Source organism: Artemia franciscana, chromosome 4 (genome assembly GCF_032884065.1).
Source record: "Artemia franciscana chromosome 4, ASM3288406v1, whole genome shotgun sequence".
NCBI classification, from domain to species: domain Eukaryota; kingdom Metazoa; phylum Arthropoda; class Branchiopoda; order Anostraca; family Artemiidae; genus Artemia; species Artemia franciscana.
The window spans coordinates 35,880,854-35,901,640 of NC_088866.1; the positions used below are offsets into that span (position 1 = coordinate 35,880,854).

General features: G+C 35.7%; 1 protein-coding gene across 1 annotated transcript in view; it reads left to right on the plus strand.

Moving 5' to 3' along the window:
* The window catches only part of LOC136026364 (WD repeat-containing protein 36-like), a 62,180-nt gene that overhangs the window by 17,238 nt on the left and 24,155 nt on the right, over nt 1-20,787 (plus strand). The window contains exons 5-11 of the mRNA XM_065702896.1: nt 273-457; nt 2,266-2,574; nt 5,514-5,784; nt 9,222-9,379; nt 13,535-13,658; nt 14,896-15,061; nt 19,461-19,646. Coding sequence (XP_065558968.1) covers nt 273-457; nt 2,266-2,574; nt 5,514-5,784; nt 9,222-9,379; nt 13,535-13,658; nt 14,896-15,061; nt 19,461-19,646 — 1,399 coding nt within the window. The remainder of the gene's footprint in view (nt 1-272; nt 458-2,265; nt 2,575-5,513; nt 5,785-9,221; nt 9,380-13,534; nt 13,659-14,895; nt 15,062-19,460; nt 19,647-20,787) is intronic.

Here is a 20,787-nt window from a genome sequence, read left to right on the forward strand (position 1 = left end):
AGGGTTTAAATCAAAACCGTTAAACCAAGGGCATTTTCGTTAAAAGGGTGAAATGACTGAAGACTGTTAGTAGTTGGCGAAACCCACAAGGTATTGTGGAGGGTGTTAAGTCCCTAGCCCTTTTTTCTGTAAGGGGGTGGGTACCTGGCATCTTTGGGCGTATATGACTATTTTAAGTTACAGTATTGTCGTTGCAAAATTTTTATTATATTTTGTGTCAGTATTTCTCGATCAAAACGTGACTAACAACTAGTATAATTGTCTATTTCCAGAATTATTCCTAGAATTGTCATTTGGCTCCACTTTTAGAATAAGTGTTTTGTTACACCCTAAAACTTATGTAAATAAAGCTTTGCTTGGAAGTGAGAATGGTGCATTTCAACTCTGGAATCTTCGGACGGCTAAACAGATTCATACCTTCAATGGATGGGGAGAACCAGTTACAGTCTTAACTCAGGTAAGGTTTTTTTTTTAGGCATTCTAGGACTATGAAGGTTATATACGACTTTTCAGGTCATATGCATTCTCAAAGTATTTATTTAGACTTGTGATTTAGTCTTTTATGATCTTTGTTGAAAGATAATGTGTGATATATATTAATTACAGTTTCAATGATTAGTCTAAAAAGTAAAATTTGTACGGTGGAACGATGTTTAGTCAAGGGACGTTTGTACTAGTAGTATTTCCTTTTTCATTCCTTCATTTTACACTGATAGATTTATTTTATTAAAGAGAGCGTGCAAAATACAAGGTTAAAAATAAAAATTCACATAGAGAAGCTTAGAAAAAAGTTTTGGGGTGGTTTCACTTTCTAAGAATGAGGGTGGAGAGATATTTTGGAAGCTTGTAATTTGCTTAGTTACGAGGAGAGGGTGTCATAGATCAACCGAATTTAACAGCAGCAAAAGCTTTTCAATGAATTCCCAACTCGGTAGACTAGGTAGAAGGGAGGCTCTAAACTCTCTTTATCGAGGTACCAAGAGGAAGTGATAGTCGGAGTTTGATCCAGCGTGATATCAAGCTTGATAGATGCCTTTGTGGGGGGGGGGGTGAGAACCCGGCTTCTCTGGGGAATAATAAGGTGGAGGAGTCCCTGAACTCGTTTTAGAAGGAATGCTGACTGAAGAGAATGTGTGATCTCATGTAAACTTCCATAGTCAAGGTTCGATGTGATCTCTTTGGGGCAGGAGGAATAAGGTCGTTATTTCTTGTCATAAGCTTATACGCACCAAAAGGGGATGTAAGGGCTCATTAGACTAGTCCTAAAGAGAGGGGAATCTTACCACCACGGGGTCCCTAAAAGTGCCATTTTATGGAGTAATTGACAATATGATCTGCCCTTATAATGCACGTGTTCATGATTAACATTCCTAGAAAACTATTAATTTTGAAGCCATTACGACTAAATCTGCTTTGAAATTCGTTTAACCCCGTTTTCCTTATTCAAGACATAGCTAGTTCTAATCGATCAATCGCAACATTTACACAAATCAAACTCAACCAAAACTCTTGAATTTCCCTTACCTTTTACTTTAAAATATAAATAACCAGTTGATTTTCTTTTATATTTTCATGGTTTATTGCATAGTGACAAAATCAGTTACTCTATGAACAGTTGCGACATTTGATAGCTGTCTTCACCTAGAAGAGACTGCTGGAAAAGCTAAGCAAAACCATGAATACAAACTTAAACCAAAACGACAAAGTGAAACCAAAAACAACCGATTTCCCATGTAAATTAAACGTGATTTGTAGAACTATGTAATATAATAAAATCTTTTAATACAATGATCTTTGAATAGCTAAAATTAGATAATTTATAATATTTACAAAATTTAATGTATTTTTTTAATGATCCCAATCCCAATTAAAAAAAAATCGATGACTAATTAAGCCAGCATAAATCAAGCTGGTAACAAATATATTCAAAACAATGTCATAAATCTTTGCTGTGAAAAAATACTTCTTGTTCTGTAAAAATTAATCTGATATTAATATTGATTTGTCTACAAATTCTTGACTATTTTAAAATAATAGCAACATTCAAAAAAGGTGCTAGTATTGATGAATTGAATTGGGCCTAAAAGTATTAAATTATGTCGTTTAATTTTAAGATTGTTCTGAAAAGAAGGTGATTTAAGTATCCCATCAAATTTTGCATTGTACATTTTTGTAATCCCTACAGTGTTGTCTTCTTTATGAAACAACCTTCAAAATAAGTGTTTGTAGAATATGTTGTCGAAACATTTGTTTTTCCTCTTTTAGAGCCCGGCTGTTGATGTGGTTGGCATAGGGCTTGCTAACGGAGACATCTATATTCATAACATCAAATTTGATGAAACGATCATGAAATTCAGTCAAGATTGGGGCTATATCACGAGTCTCGCGTTCCGAACTGATGGCTCGTCAATAATGATCAGTGGTAGCACGGAAGGACATATGGCGATTTGGGATCTGGAAGAGAGAAAAATTGTTACTCAAGTGAGAGATGGACATCGAGGCCCTGTTACTGGTATGCAGTGCCTTCCTAACGAACCAATCATGGTTACATCATCGCCTGACAATGCTTTGAAGGTATGTTTTCATTTTTTTTCCAATAGAAAATTTAAATGAATTTAAAGTAGACATGGAAGTCATATGTATGGTTTCATTTAAGGTTTAAAAAACGCTTCAAAAATTTAAAACAAAAAATTAAACATAAGGGCTTTAGTGGGGTGTGGGGTAGGTGTAAGACTTAAAACTCTTCAATACCTGATGTTACTGAACCGACAATAACTCTGTGAATTCCCCCTCACTTTTTTAAAGTAAAATCAAATACACTCTAAATGTATTGTGGGTGTGTTGTTCCGTCTTACTATTTAAATATAGGTTCTTCTATTTTGAAGGAATAATGTGTATAACGCCTAAAAAATTAGTTTGAGTCTGTCACAGTTGCAGATCCAGGGAGGTGCCCCCCTGACGTAGTGGTGGATTCGTGGTTGGGACCGCTTGCTCTGGTGTGGGTTGGGATGAAAGTTTTTTTTTGTAATTGGTTTTTAATAGTTTAGTTTTTAATAAGCTATTGATTATTAAGACTGTTTCTTTTTGCAAACAAGTTTGAAACAAGATTTCAGTTACTTTGTGTGGTCTCTGTGAGATTTCACTAATGACGCATACTGCCAAAAAGTATTTAATTAAATTCAGGTTTATCAAGGAATCTGTTCGTATTACCACAAAAGCCAAGTGGAAGGCGAAAATCTTCATTTCGTAATATTAAGGACAGGAAATTCAAAATCCTGACTTGTTTAGGCTGTCGAAATGATATTTCAGGATTGGGCTGTCACAATGGGACTGAAAAGCAAAATATTTACTTTTTTTTACTGTCAAAAATTATTTTTCGAGTCTTGCTTTGGCACTGAGGTGAATAAATTGATATCATTACTTTTTTTGGCTCTCTGTTTTGATGTTTTGGGCTTGCTTTGTTTGCGAATCGGGGTGTTTTTTTTACAACATTGTGGTTTTGCAGGGGATTTGTATAGTAGAATTTGGCGAGGGGATTATAAGGGGATTTGTATAATAAGAAGAATTTAAGAATTAAATGGAATTTAAGTTTTGGATTTTGGTGAGCAAATGGTGGCCACTTTACTGCCTATCTTCGTCTAATTAAAGCTTTGCATTATATGACATATCACCTCCTCTGTTCATCCTAAAACATTAAAGTAAAGGCCAAACTCTTTAGAACTTCAATAAAGGCTCATATAAAAATATACTTGAAACTATGTATACGAGTCGAAGTATTTCTTCAAAGGTCGGAGTAATCATTTAAGAAGAATAGATTTTCGAAAAATTGTTTATAAGAGAAGACAAATAATTATGTGTTTTTTTTATCTAGCTTGTATAGATCGGTCTCTGAATTCTCAGTTTGAATCAGTGGAATGGCATCTAATTTTTTTTTCAAACACTTACCAATAAAATATTGATAAAATGTGGAAATTCACATAACTTCAGTTAACCACGGAAATGTAATGTAACTACAATCGTACTTCAGAATTTCTCACCTTCTCAATATCAACCAGTCATAAAATATTGTTGTGTGTTTTGTATAGGGATTGCATATATTTGTCCTTAAAATTTTCTAAACTGCTATATATTCTGCTGAGGATTTTTATACTTATTTTGATACATGCCATCCAATTATATTTCCGCGATTAGTTGTTTATATATCAAAGTTTTACAGGATAATTCTGTTACTTAATGCTAAATCTGAGTCAAGTTTCAAATTTTTGTGCTCAACAGAAATACCGAGATTTAAACTTTGAATTGTATATCTGAAAATCTCGATATAAAAAAAAATAATTAGAAATCTACCACAGCTTGAAACTCTGAAGCTTTAAATCGCCAATCTATATCTATCAAATACAAAATAACAAAAACATAATTATTTGTTTTTTAAAGAGTATTTCGGCTCATATACTTAGTTTGAAGCACATAACTGCATGCATCTTTATTGGAGTTAATATTTTTCTGACGATTTTGGTCTTTATTTAAATATTTTAAGATGAATAGAAGAGAAAACACTAACGAAAAGCTCTAAACTGACAGGACTCTAGACTGACAGAACTAGCCATTATAAACGTTCACCGAAATATTGAGGTAGACATCGACCGTGTAATAAACAGATATGGCAGAAGTGGAAATCACAGAAATAGACTTTTTCTTATAAAATTGTGAATTCTGTAATTTAAGCAAAGTCAATTTTTGAGATTTCTGTCAAAGTTGACTCTGTGTATTAAAACATTATTTTAAAAAAGAAACAGTGACTAGTTAATGCTTTATTGCCTTTGCTTATTACCCTCATTTTAAATGTCTTTTATCCATTTCTATCTCTTCGTTCTGTTTTTCTTGTTACACCCCTAAACAAATATACAAGTTGTATCTTTATCTAATCTCCTACTCTTCATTACTATCATAGTTACTAAGCGAAGCCACAAAGCTAGGCGACATGCTAAATGATTTGACCTCTACAAATTTTCACAACGAGTGCATGAACCCAAAATATGGTTCAAGACCATTTTTTTGTTTTTTATAATAAAAAGCTTAACTCGCTTCCTATAGTGGTCAGAAGTGCAAAGGCAAAAAATTATACAAAAACTTTATAGATGGCGAACATACCATTTTAATTTCAACAGACTTATTAGAACTTTAAACCTCACCAGATTTTAGATTAAATTTACGACCATTTCCACTAACTACCTACAACACATAATTGTTGAGATTCCCTTTAAATTGTAGGTATTTCTTTGTTCGCAAATTTATCGAAGCAACGTTTTATCCCTCTCCCCTATAGGAAATTCGGGATCCGCCACTAGTCTATCATTAAATAAAAGGGATCTTTCTAGTAAACTCTGGTTACATAGGGTAGATAAAGCTCAGATAATGACATTTAATTATTACTTATGAAACCAAAATTGGAGGCTTTAAGTATAATGAGAGACTGTCTGAGGTTTTTGATAGTGACGACTTTATTTTTTTAGATGTGGATTTTTGACGAAGCCGACGGAGGAGCGCGTCAGTTGAAGCTTCGAGAGGGCCACAGTAAACCTCCTACTTATATCAGATTCCACAAAACCTCTAATGAGATGATTTTGAGTGCTGGTCAAGATTCTACTTTACGGGCATTTTCAACTGTAGCAGATGTTCTAAATAGGAATCTGGGACAAGCATCTTGGAACAGAAAGAAGGCGAAAAGGGTGGGGATAAAACATGATCCCGGAAAGCTCCCTCCTATCACGAAGTTTGATTCGGGTTTGTATCCCTCCCATCTCTCTCTCTTCCTCTCCCTCTCTCTCTTTCTATTTATACTCTCTGTCAAATTTTTTCTACCTAATGTCATGTTTCCGATTCCTGGAATATTAGTTTCTGAAACTCCTTTTCAAAACATTTCAATTTTTCTGTCAAAATGTGAGTACAGTAGTTTTTTTTTTAACGTTGTAACTTTCCAAGTAGCAATTTTCATATTATCTAATTTTAAATCATTGAAATTTTTATGGCCTAAGGAAATGCACTGGTCCCAGAACTAGTGGAGGACGGGGACTAAAACATCTTCTCATGTCTACTAAATGCGCTTAAGCCGGCTTAGAACCGAATAGTATGGAGTCCCTGGGACTTCCAGAAGTGATAAAAGCTTTGTGCCATCCTGGGCCCTGCCTTAGTCACAGCATGGTTTTCCACACTTGGTGATACTTTTCTATCAACAAAAGTAGAAATCCTGCACTGGCAATCACAAGCCTGTTACCTCTGACTGATTATATATTCATGCGTACGAATATTATGCTGCTACAGGGAGATAGTCCTTTATAGATTACTCAGCTTGGAAGAGGTTTTTCGTAGCGAAGCAGCCCACCGAAATATATAAAACCTTGAAGAGTACTTAGAGGAACCTAATGGGTTTAGAAAGTACTTTACCAGACAGCGTTTACGGAAGGTAAGTTTGAACCGTAGACAGATTTAGAGACCTTCTTACATCACTGGGGAAAAATTTCTTTAACTTTCTTATAATTCCAGCATTCTGTCAAACTTTACTGCCTAACAGCTCTATTTAGGGTTTTTATTTCAAACATTCGTCTATTAAGACGCCAAGGAATTCCACAAACTTTAGTCGATCAATTGAAGTATCACCGAGTCTTAGTTCATTAACCCATGGAAAGTAATTGGGAATTCTTCCACAAACTAAAAATTGTAATTTGGTGTTATTTAGTATCATGTATTGGCCCTTGTCCATTTCTCAATTTGGCTCATACCCATAATGATCTTCTCTATGAGTTGTTGTCCATCTTTGCTGCCACTTTAAAATGCACATGATGTGCTGATAGTACTATAATTAATATGTAAAATTCTCTGACAGGAAAAGTCAGGTAAAACGACAAACCCCCAATTGCTTCCTACGGGACCGTTAATAAATACTAGAAGCAGCATTCGCCTGGGCACAGATTTGTATGAAAGACCATGTTACGCCTTCTTTGCACCCGATATGGCACTAACAACGGTCACAAATAAAGAGCGACTATAAGGGGAAAACCTTAGAAGGTCCAAATGGGTCCCTCGAAATGTTTTTTGTCAGGTTTTGTAAGCAAAATAACATAATCGGTCGAATCAAAGCCTTTCATAACACCAAAGAAAATTGAAGCCACTCTCCCACTGGCATCCAGAGCATCGTTTATGACCGTCAATGAAGATAACACAGTGTGGTCTGTACACATTCTTTTTTCGTGAATCTAAAATGAGGTGAATTTGGAAGTTACAATCGCCCCAGAAACTCAACCATTCTAGCATTGATCATCTTCTCAAGAACTAGGTAACATTGGAAGAAGAGAAATAAGTCTAAAATTATGTAGGGAATTCTTATTGCAACTTTCAAATAATGGTAGAAATTTAACAGACTTGAAGCAATCTTGATACCACATTTTATGTACTTTTAAAATAGGTACACCAGATGATCTGATGGAAAATATATGCTTTAAAAATTTCAGTGAAAAGTAATCACTATCTGTGGTATCATACCTGTCTTCCGGAGCTCCTGAATATTTACTAGATGCAAACAGGAAGACGCAGAAGTAAAGCCAGAGGCAAAACGGAACAAACGGCCCTTCGTCACAGCAAGGGGCTTCCGAACCGGTAGGATGTTTCTCATAGTTGCGAAAATAACAAAACATTATGTTGAGTGGATTGCCGAGTTGATTATTTCGCAAGTCTTTGAAGGATTTCTGTTTCTGCTTCTGGAAGTAATTTGTCAATTTGTTTATATTTTCTGTACCTCCCTTCAGTATATGTTCTCTAAGCTCCCTTCACTATCAGAAAAAACTGAACAATGGACTCTTCTTATACAACAAAGGGCTCCTAAACTGATAAAACTTTTGCAATAGTTGCGAAAGTAACAGAATATTGTGTTGAGTGGATTGCCGAGTTGATTAGTTTGCAAGTCTTCGAAAGATTTTTATTTCTGCTTCTGTAAGTAATATATCAATTTGTTCATATTTTCTGTACCTCCCTTCAGTATATGTTCTCTAAGCTCCCTTCACTATCAGATAAAACTGAACAATGGGCTCTTCTTATACAACAAAGGGCTCCTAAACTGATAATTTTTTTGCAATAGTTGCGAAAGTAACAGAATATTGTATTGAGTGGATTGCCGAGTTGATTATTTTGCAAGTCTTAGAAAGATTTTTATTTTTGCTTCTGTAAGTAATATATCAATTTGTTCATATTTTCTGTACCTCCCTTCAGTATATTCTCTAACCTCCCTTCAGTATCAGAAAAACAAACTGAACAAAGGGCTCTTCTTACACAGCAAAGGGCCCCTAAACTGATTAAATTTTTGCTATACTTGTGAAAGTAGTAGAATGTTGTGTCGAGTGGATTACCGAGTTGACTATATTGCATGTCTTCGTTGGGTTTCTATTTCAGCTTCTCGAGACAATTTGTGAATTTGCTTATATTTTCCGTACATCCCTTCGATATTCGTTCGTTATTATCATAGTCAGTGATCTTTCAGAATTATAAGCTTTAACGGATATGTTGATTTAATCTGACCGCTTTGATGTTTTAGAACTGCTCACACCAAGCTCACTATCTTCAAGAAATTTAGTCGATCCATTCATGTCATACTTACGGACCGATCATATTAATAGTACAAAATATATTATCAATAAACGATAACATAAAGGATGGTACAATAAAGGATGGTTTTGCCCTCCTACCCTCTCCAAATAAGTTATGTCACCTTGCCCCCTGCCCTCTAACAAAAAAGTCTTTAGAATTTTCAAATTGATCCTCTGGCGTGAGACAAAACAGGTTAAACTTACTAATTTGGAAATACCCATTTACAGGAGAGAAAAGATCCCCCTCCCTGTCCTGTAATTGAACTCTTTACTCGTCTGCTGTACGTAAAATAATCTTATGTTATTTTTTTGTTTCTCCACAAATGCAAATTTTACTCAAAAAGGAATTTATTTTATGTGTTTCATTTTTTATTGACGAGAAAAACCTATCTTCGAGCTCAAACCCATTACCCGGTGATTGAGAGTCTCATACTCTGCCATCTCCTTGCATTTTAGTTAGTTTTACATCTCTTGATGTATTAATGCATAGAAATGAAAAGGTTTTGTATAATCGTGTTTAGTCTGGAGTTACGGATTACATACACTTACCAACTGTACGATGTAAGATGAGATTTGATTTTACAGAGCCGACACGGCAAAAGGAATGGGACAGTATTGCTGCCTGTCATTCAGGGTTAAGTACAGTGAGTACTTGGCACTATGATTGCTCACGCATGGGAGACCACAAACTGAGACACCAGCGATTTAAACAAGATGCTACCCTGAAACATGCAATATCTACTGTAAGTTGGAGTTTTATTAGTCTTATTTTTTTTTTTACAAGGAATTATGTAACGAATCTGTATGCAATGTTTCCCCGGCTGTCAGGGGTAGCTTGTGGTCACTGACTATATTAGGATCTGAATATGCTTATTTCGGGTACGCCTCTCCTCCTACCAGTTCTGTTTAAACAAAAGATGCTTTATCTTCTTTCAATCGGCACTTGATTGGTCTCTAGTTTAGTAAGAAAATATGATTGAACCTGCATTTGATATCCCTTGAAATTAAAGCACACATTTTAATTGGATGTTTTTATCAAGCTTCACTCATCAGAATCAAAAACGTAATTTCTGCAGAAAATGAAGAATCATCTAACCTTTTCTAATCTAATCTAATCTAAGCTTTGGCCTCTAGCTGTATAAGAAAATCTATATAGGGTGTTTTCAAAACTCTGAGACTATAAAATGGTGTGAAATTGTGTTTTTGTTCTTGATTTTCAGTTTAAGCTCTAATTTGTTTTTTAGTGAAGGAAACTTTGATATGAATCACAAAAAGAGCTGAAAAGAGAACAATTATATGCAATATTTACAAAATAGGAGTACCCAAGATCCAAAGCAGTATGTTTGTCTTGTGTCCTTAGCGCATTGTTTCTCAACTGTAATCAGATGAAAAACAAGCAAAATATTTTTCCAACAGAAAGGAAGGAGCAGCATTAAACTTAAAAACGAACAAAAATTATTCTGTATATGAAAGTGGCTGCCCCTTCCTCAATCCCTCGATCTTTACACTAAACTTTGCCTTTCTGTCCCAACGCTTTAGGAAGGACTCCTTAAACAAAAGGGCCGTTTTAATAAAGGCATTTTTAAAGGAATAAAAAACTATAGTGAAACTAGCGAGGGATTAAGGCGGAGGCAGTCCCCCTCATATACGGAATAATATCTATTCGTTTTAATTTCTAAAGCTGTTCCTTTCAGTTTTGAAAAAATTAATTTCTCACGGATTTTTTCAAATCAGGCCAGGGAATCCCCCCCATATAAAACTTTGTCCTGAAAATTCCACCCAAATAATTTCCTCCTTATGGAAAATCCCCAACCCCGCGGAAAATTGCCCCCTCCCTCTCTCCCGAAGAATTTACGTATGTTTCCCAGTAACGGATGCTATATGTAAATTATGGGCAAATTGCATACATATATCTCTTACTCCAGGGGACCTGTGGGTCATGTCATCCGCAGAGGCATAGTTATTGGACCTTTCAACTATCCTGAACTAAATGATTATCTCAGAATTTTGATGAGATGTCATTGGGGGATGCTTGGGAGGTGGACTAATAGCTATCGAACGGTTTTGGTAACTTGAAAAGGGCGCTAGAACTTTTAATTTCCATTCGAGTGAACCCTTTCCCGGTCATCTAAGACTATTGGTTCAATGCGATCACCCCTGGAAAAAAAAATTAAACACGGATATGTGGTCTTTCTTCTGTAAAAAAAAAAAACAATAAAATCCACATTTTTGTACATAGGAGTTTGAAACGTCAACAGTTGTGCTCTATAATATGCAGAATTTCACGGTGTGATTTTCCTTAAGATTTCTTGATTGGGGGTTTGTTTCCCTCTTTTTCGAGAACCAGGGAAACTTTTGCAGGTTCGTACCTTTGATGGGTAACACTAAACTTACATAATTTTATATATTTGGAATTACCATAAAAAGTCAATTCTTTTTATGTAATAATTGTTATGAAGGCTCTTTTTTAAGAGTTTCCTTTTTAGAGTGAAGAAATGTGCAAGAATAATCGCGGTTCTGTGAATCCAGTAAAAGATGAACTAATTTCCTTAAGTTTCTGACCCCTCATCCTAAAAATTGAATGATTTCGAACACCTTTGGTCTTCCTTTGGACCAACTTTCTATGTTGCTAACAAAAAGGAGCAATGATCAGACATGGATTTACTTAGATGTAAGAAAACTATTAAACTTTAGGTAACATGTTTCAAGTCATTCTTCTGTGTCAGTCTCAGATGCAGGAAATGAAAATACCTGTTTAACCGAAATAACGAAAAGCTGCATTTTCAGAACCATGGGAGAATGGTTCTTTTGTAATCTGAGTTTTTCTATGTATTATTCTAAGAAAAAGTATTGCAATTGGGAGAGGAAATAGTCACACGTCATAAGCTGGAGCCTACTGGAGAACAGAGCTTCCTACTTTGAAACAATAATATGGATTGAAGAAAAACCGCTTGATGGAATAATTTTAGATACACGTAGTCCTACATAGACGATAAAACTCGATTTCAGCTCGCACTCTAGGCTCTGGCTCAAACACAAGCTAAAACAATCCTTTTAGGCACCTTGCAAGAACTATAAATGCCTTTCAAAAATTGAATAAAACATTCATCAATCCGCATGAAATACATACTTCTGTTAAAAACCGTGAAGGTTTATGAAATGGTTAAAAGGTGAAAACGGAAGTTTTGTTTCTATAACACAGCAATAGACCCTCTATAGTCTCTTGAATAGGGGTATGTAAAGATTTCAAATATAGTTTTTGTAGTGAAACTTGCAAGCAGGTTCTCTGAAATTAGCTAAGCTGTGTTAGGTCCCCTGTTTTACGTAAATCCAGCACACACTTTCCATTATGAGTCAAACCAAAAATCTTCGTCATCCCCTTTGTAATTCCAGTGGGCTTTCCCAGCAGGCAAAGCCTATATAATATAAACAATCCCAGCTGCCCAATTGCCTGCAAGCGTATGGACATTTTTTTTTTTTTTTGGGGGGGGGGGTACTCTATGCTTATCTGTCTTTAGTTCTGCCCTAGGATGGACGGATGATAGACTATAGCTCAAGCCTTTTCGTCATTTTCCCCAAGTTGATTTTAGTTTGATTTAGTTGATGCAAGTTGGATTTGATATGTAAAGAGATATAATACATCCATAATTGTCTGAGGTATGTTAAAAGACCAAATATCCCCATATGGACTTATAGAGATAAGCTAGTAAGATATAATACAGAGATAAGCTAACAAGAGATAATTACAATTATATTTCGCAGTAATATTGCCACCGTAAATTTGCATTACACCATAACATTATATTAGAACATTACAGCGTAATATTACAATGTATTTGATATAGAAAACCGCGGTTGGGTTAAGGTGCTTATTTGTCAATCGATAGTGTTTCTTGAATCTCCAGACACTATTATCACAGTTCAGATTATTTTGCGCGTATTTGGGTAAGTATTTGTTGTAGCCTTAACGAATAGCGTCTTAGAAAGTTACGACCAGGGACGTATACAACCCCAAGAGTATAACTTCCACAGATGCACACGTAAGAACAAACACTTATACAACCACGTATTAACTGAAACAATTTGCATATGAAGAATCGTTTACTTTTGGTGGTGTAACATAAACTGTAGGGTAGAATAATAGCCAGTCAAAGCACTATTTGACTGGCTATTATTCTAATGTGAATATAGCTCTCCGTCCAAAATTAATGTTATAAAATGTGAAAAAGCAAATTCACTATAATCAGACTGAATTACGAATATTTAGGATTTGCTTTCGAACTTCTAATTTTCAGGATAATATGCATGATTATGTAGTCATCCCTTGAATTTTTATCATAACTTGTTACCATTGATAGTTCGTAGTTTCCTTTTATGTTTGGTCCTTTATGTATTTCCTGTGCCTACCTTTCTCTTCTATCCTCTCATGTTTCAGGCTTTACCTGCGCCATCTCCCACTAAACGAATGCTATTGTGAGGGAGTGTTGACTTTCACTTTTAGCCTAGACATAGGTGTCTTGGCTTAATTTTTGTTCAATGGGTTAATTAAGAATATACCCTCTTAATAATAATGTTGTCAGCACTCGTGAAAAAAAAATGGTAAGAACCGTATAGTGCGTCTTGTCTCAGTTTTATGCGGTTAAGTAAAAGCTCCTTTCCTGTTTTCTCTTCAATTTTTGGTAAATTGTCGTTTTTTTGTTTGTCAATTTTTTTCGCAGATGACGCGCATTGGACATTCAGCCAAACTATGTGAACAATGAGTAGCATTATGGTTCTCTCATGAACAAATTTCTGTGTTACATACTTTCGTTTTATTTTGGCTACGGAAAGAATGTACCAAATTGCTTTTGTACTTCTAATTTCACAAGCGTCTAACTTACTTGATCTCTTCTTTTTAGAGCGTTTCCTTGAGTGCTTGTGGTAACTTTGTTTTTATTGGAACAGACTCCGGACATTTGGACAGATTTAATATACAGTCGGGCATACATAGGCTTACTTATTCTAAGTTAAAAGCTGATAGAGGTAAGCTTTCTATATTTCACTGTTTCTTTGTTCTTTTAATGGATTGTATGAGTTTTGAAGGTTTAAATCATTTTGAGATTCTTTCCCTTCTGACTGCTGGCAAAATAACCCTTCTACAGTTCTGCATATTTTATATTCAGCATTGATTAGTGTCCACTTGTCTCAAATATCATTCTACAGGAACTATAGTGGTCCGTAATGATCCTTTCGATTCTGTAAAAAAGAAGAAAATTTAGAAACAGATCTGTTCGTCTCATGATTGGTATATTCTTAGTATAGCTCTCCGTCCAAAATTAGGTTTCTCATACTTTTTTTCTTTCTTTTACATTCCTATTCTTTTACTACTACGTCTTGGATTTTTCAGATGCATATCAAAGTATATATTCACCCTGTTGTGGCTTTGAGCAAATCATATCGCTACCAAGCATGAACAGTGGGTGTCAATTCACGAAAATTTTGTGAGGGGCAATGACTTTTTTTGTGAAAATAAGAAAAACATGCATTTGTCCAAAACCTATGGGGGGGGGGTGGGGCCTCTTTTCCAATGAAGGTACCAATAAAAGGTATTTCTTAAAATCTAGCCCCCTGCCCTAATTGGTGTGACTAAACGTCAGGCATGTACTGTGAAGGTATTGTAATCTGGCGCGCGCATAGAAATCTCTTAGATGCAGTCCATGTTGAAGATGAAGAGAGGCTAATTCATCAGAACAGCAAGTAGGATAAAAAGCCTGAAATAAATATGCTTAGTTATTGATCCAATCAATTTTTTTTTACTTGCAACTTACATTACTACCTTAAAGAAATCTTGCATTATCTCCCTCGGGCGCTACGGCCTTAGCATATTACTATTATTTATTGAAAACCTGTTAGATAGAAACACTGCAAAAAACGAAGGAAAAGAGAAACAATAAAATAAAAAAAAGGAAAAAAATTACCACCCCTCCCCCCTTCGTAAAGCCCTGGGCAAACACATAAAGTTTTGGTTCTCTGTCTGAAAATAAAAGTTCATTCCATCTTCTATCAATCATTAAAGTTTTGCGTTCGTTCCATGTGGAGTTAGTGAATATGTATTTAGTTTCTAGTCAGTCTTCTTTTTGACATTTTATTGACATTTTTCATTTTATTGGTTGGGTCCTTGCTAAACTTGCAATATAATTTCTCTATATGCTGATAAGTTTGGTAATTACGTTGCAAAAATAACTCTGCAAGTCATTGTGGATAATTTTTGTTGTTTCAGCACACAATGGAGCTGTCGTTGGCGTTGAGGCAGATGGTGTAAATCACGTCGTCGTATCTGCTGGTACTGACGGGGATGTCTGTTTTTGGAGGTTTAAGAAGGGAGAGTTCTTAGGGTCAGTGACACTTAATGCTCTACCTACTGGATTGTTACTCCACCGGGAAAGGTGCTTTTTTCATTTTATTTCTAAAATACTTTTAATGGACTGCAAAAGAAGTTTCAGTATCTGTTTTGTAGTTGTAATTAGCGGTCATCTTCAAGAAAAAGCAGAAAATTATGAAACTGAATTGAAATTGGATTTTCGAGACTAAAAGATTATGCTAAAAAAACAGTTTTTGTATTGCAAAAAGTAAATAACCTGATGAAGAATAAATAATCAATATAGTTTTGAGGGAATTTGAAATTTTGTGGTCTAGCTCTATTGCTCTTTACTCAGAAACACCAGCTAAAATTAAAATTCATGTAATAGACTATCTACATATTTAACTGACTATGTCGGAAACTCTCAACCAATCACTAATCTTCAGCTCTGAAGAAAATTATGTGAAATTAGGCAATGGGTACTTGAAGCCAAGCAAGTATTTTTCATCACACAGTCAACAGGTTTCATAAAAGTGTTCGCGCCTCGGGGATCGAATTGAACTTCCAAGAGAAGGGTTTGTTTTCTTCTTCTTTTTTTTTGGGGGGGGGGGGAGGGAGTGAAGTTGGGTACAATTGAGTCAGGGGATAAAATATTTTTTCTTTGGTATTTATGCCACTGTTTTTATGGCACTTGGTATTAACCAAGTGACATATAGCAGTCGCCAATTCTGTCGGTCTGTCGGTCTGTCTGTTGGTCCCGGTTTTGCTACTTTAGGCACTTCCAGGTAAGCTAGGACGATGAAATTTCGCAAGCGTATCAGGGACCGGACCAGATTAAATTAGAAATAGTCGTTTTCCCGATTTGACCATCTGGGGGGAGTGGGGGCCCGGTTAATTCGCAAAAAAATAGAAAAAATGAAGTATTTTTAACTTATCAGCGGGTGATTGGATCTTAATGAAATTTGATGTTTGGAATGATATTGTGTCTCAAAGCTCTTATTTTAAATCCCGACCGGATCTGATGACATTGGGGGGAGTTGGAGGGGGAAAACCTAAAGTCCCGGTTTTGCTACTTTAGGCACTTCCAGGTAAGCTAGGACGATGAAATTTGGCAAGCGTATCAGGGACCGGACCAGATTAAATTAGAAATAGTCTTTTTCCCGATTTGACCATCTGGGGGGGGGGAGTAGGGGCCGGTTAATTCGGAAAAAATAGAAAAAATGGAGTATTTTTAACTTATGAGCGGGTGATTGGATCTTAATGAGATTTGATGTTTGGAATGATATTGTGTCTCAGAGCTCTTATTTTAAATCCCGACTGGGTCTGATGACATTGGGGGGAGTTGGAGGGGGAAAACCTAAAGTCCCGGTTTTGCTACTTTAGGCACTTCCAGGTAAGCTAGGACGATGAAATTTGGCAAGCGTATCAGGGACCGGACCAGATTAAATTAGAAATAGTCTTTTTCCCGATTTGACCATCTGGGGGGGGGGAGTAGGGGCCGGTTAATTCGGAAAAAATAGAAAAAATGGAGTATTTTTAACTTATGAGCGGGTGATTGGATCTTAATGAGATTTGATGTTTGGAATGATATTGTGTCTCAGAGCTCTTATTTTAAATCCCGACTGGGTCTGATGACATTGGGGGGAGTTGGAGGGGGGAAACCTAAAATCTTGGAAAACACTTAGAGTAGAGGGATCGGGATGAAACTTGATGGGAAAAATAAGTGCAAGTCCCAGATACATGATTGACATAATCGGAACTGATTTGCTCTCTTTGGGGTAGTTGGGGGGGGGGGGGAGTAATTCTTAAAAATTAGAAAAATGAGGTATTTTCAACTTACGAACGTGATCGGATCTCAATGAAATTTGATGTTTAGAAGGATATCGTGTCTTAGAGCTCTTATTTTAAATCCCGACCGGATCTGGTGATGGGGACGGGAGTTGGGAGGGGGAAACCTAAAACATGGAAAACACTTAGAGTGGAGGGATCGGGATGAAACATGGTGGGGAAAATAAACACAAGTCCTAGATAGATGATTGACATAAACGTAACGGATCCGCTCTCTTTTGGGTAGTTGGGGGGGGGGTATTTCTGAAAAAAATAAAAAAAATGAGATATTTTTAACTTACGAACGGGTGATCGGATCTCAATGAAATTTGATATTTAGAAGGATATCGTGGCTCAGAGCTCTTATTTTAAACCCCACCGGATCTGGTGACATTGGGGGGGGGGGATTTGGGAGGGAGAAACCTAAAAATTGGAAAACACTTAGAGTGGAGGGATCGGGATGAAACTTGGTGGGGAAAAAAACACGAGTCCTAGATACATGATTGACATAACCAGAACGGATCCGCTCTCTTTGGGGTAGTTGGGGGGGGGGGGGTTAATTCTGAAAAATTAGAAAAATTGAGGTATTTTTAACTTACGAACGGGTGATTGGATCTCCATGAAACTTGATTTTTAGAAGGATATCGTGTCTCAAAGCTCTTATTTTAAATCCTGACCGGATCTGGTGACATTGGGGGAAGTTTGGGGTGGGGAGACCTAAAATGATGGGAAACGCTTAGATTGGAGGGATTGGGATGAAACTTGGTTGGAAAAATAAGCAGAAGTCTTGCATACGTGATTTACAAAATTGGAACGGATCCGCTCAATTGCGGGGGGGGGGAATTCTGAAAAATAAGAAAAATGACGTATTTTTAACTTACGAAGGAGTGATCGGATCTTCATGAAACTTCATATTTAGAAGGACCTCGTAACTCCTATATTTTTCTTTTTCATGCCTGTCGTCAAATATTTTTTCTATCGTTGGTTAAACTATAATTTAGAACAAAACATTGCCTTTGGCCGCTGTTGACGCTGACCAAAAACTCATTTTTCTAGATGGCAGAGGAATTTGTTTGCCACTCATGCAATCCCTGAAAATTTCTTCAGAGAGAGACCGAGTCTTATACAGAGTTGCCACGTGCCGAATATTTTTCTGTAATCTGTAGCTTATGAGTTCATCCAAAGACAGTTTGACAGGTTAGCATGTGCTGTTAAAAATAGTCAATGTAGAAAAAAAGTAGTTTTTTACTCAATACCTTAAATTTTGCATGTTTATTTAGTCCTTCTTTCTCTGTTTAGTATCACACGCGTGAAACATTTCTGAAGACGGAAGTTTTCCGTTTCGTTGCACTTTTTGCAACGCAAAGAACAGACAATCTCTTTTCCCTGCTTTGTCTGCTTTCCCTTTGAAAGCAGTATGAGAAGCTTATCAGTAACTTTCTTTTAGTTCTTAATAGAAAAAAAGGGGAAAACATAAATAAATTATGCTGCCCTTTAGGTATCCATGTCCGTAAAGCGTGCTTAAATATTCAGATGTTTGGCTGTTTTAATAGTAGGTATCTTCTTAGGTTTTTATGAAAAGTTTTCTCTAGGGAATTCAACCAAATCCTGTTGCTCAAATATTAGTGAATGTAATACCTTCTATCTCGCCGGCACGCTCCCGATTTTAGTGTTAGTTCGTATTTTATATGAAAACTGCAAATGTTTGCTCTTTAAACCTTTTCATGTTTTGTAGAAAGATTCACTTTTAGTCTGTTAGTGAAAAAAGGAAAGGCAATCTGAATTTTAGCTAACTACCTAAACTTGACACAAAAGTTTGTGTCAAGTTTATAACCGAAGTAAATAATCCAAAGACACATGTAAGCACACTAAAAAGTGACAGTACTACACAAGAACCATAATAATATAGCTTTATGAAGGATACCCTTTCTTACATAGACTGGACAAATCACAATAACAAACGATCTTAAGGGCATCAGAATTCCCCTGATACTAAAATTACATAAATAAACACTGAAAGTAGTAATAGCTAGATGAACCATGAAACAATATAGGTAAAATAAAGAAAATTGAAAAAAGTATGTATAAATTCTGAGATATTGATAACATTTCAAGTTTTGCTGATCTCTTAATGGTTGAAGAAGTTGTACGTAACATTATGCTTCATAAGCTCAATGGGGATTCAGGATGTGTCTCATGTCAATATTCTTTTGTGTTACTCTGCTTGAATCACAAAGGACATTACAAATCTGATATTTTCAATTGGTTAAGTAACCTTATTCAACCATATATATCTGAAAAATTGAAAAACATTGGGAATTAAATTTTTTATGAAAATGGTATGCAGTTTTTAGTAGCAGTGGGTGCCAAATTAAAAAATAGAAAGGTAGGCAAAAATCAGCCGAAATTTCGCAGTAACCTAAAGAAAGTTCTGAGAAAATTGGTGTTTTCGGGTATGGAAAGACCTGAAATGCGCTTAGGGGACAGTTTTTCATTTTATTTTAGTGTCTTTGATGCTTGAAGGCATTTTGAGTTATAAATATCTTCGGACAAAATCAGTAAGCTTGGACTATGTCTTATGAACAGTTAAAACTAATTATTGCTGATTTACATTGATAGCTACTTTCTTAAAGCGCTTCGTTTCCTTTTTTTGCTAGTGGTCTCCTTGCTGTATCCAAAGAGAATGGGTACATAGATATAATTGAAATAGATACAAGAAAGATTGTCCGTCGTCTGAATAACAATGAGCTAGTAGTTGATATGACATTCAGTCCAGATTCCAGGTGGCTTGTTGTAGCTGGAGAAAAGAAGTCCATCAGAGTATGGGATTTAAAAAATGCAAGGTAAGATTTTTGCTTCCACAACGCTGCTGCTATAAATTTCTTTAGTGTTAAAGCCACCCAGGGCTGACATATTAGTGACTTCTCTTTTCTCTACTTTGGCCTCCTTTCAAGGATCCGCCAAAGATTTTTGGTCATTTTTTAAGTTTAGTTCTATATTCGCTTGTAATTTATAAATTCGATTTGCTGGAAGAAATCCTATAGGCCTTTTAGGCCCCAATATATCCTTTAGCTTAGTGTTTAGCCCCAAATTCTGGACTTTAGCCCCGGTGCTTCAAGAATTTTACAATGCTAAAATTCAAAGGTTGAATTTTATTACAGGTAATGGAAGTTGAATGGCAAACCTATACTATATATGTGTACCATTCTATACTATAAACCTATTCTATACTATATATTGGTTCGTGAAAGAGACGAAATATTAAGGGTAAATGCGGTTACGAAAAAAATTAAAACAAAGGACATATAAGGGTCTATCAATTTAAAATGCTAAGAGAGGTCAAGATTGAGGAAAGAATCCATATAAAGAAAATAGAGAGTGAGAGGTGAGATCGCATATTAAAGGTCTTTTTAATAACTTAGATCAGTTGTATTTGATTTTTTTTCCTTTTTAAGACGGGGGGGGGGGGGGGTACATACGAACTTTACGGAGAGCTAAGCGAGGAGTCCGGTATTTGACTAAATTGTGAAACCATTTTATACTAAGTTTTGGCTATATAAAAATTTTACAAAGTTCTACTTTTGCCAAATGAAGCAGATCCAGAGGGGTCTTTGCAAAATGGTGGTCAATTGCTTTGAAACTACCCAGTATCTTGAAAATAAGTAAATGAGGCTATGAACTAAAATAGCAAAAAAGTTACAATAAACACAAAAAGAATGGTATCAATTCGTTCTTATCCTGTGAATGGTCTGAGACGATTACCATATACAACATTTTGCGAACACTGTCTGAAATAACCATATAGATGTACCTTTTTCGCTCTTTACTAGACATGCGCTCTTCTGATAAGTGTCATCGACAATTGGAAAACTCTCCATCTCTTTGACAGATTGCTCGTTTGTTTTCAAACTTACAAATTGGTTTTCACTCTTTAGAACATTACTTATTATTTTTAATTTTTTTTAAACAAGATAATTATAATAA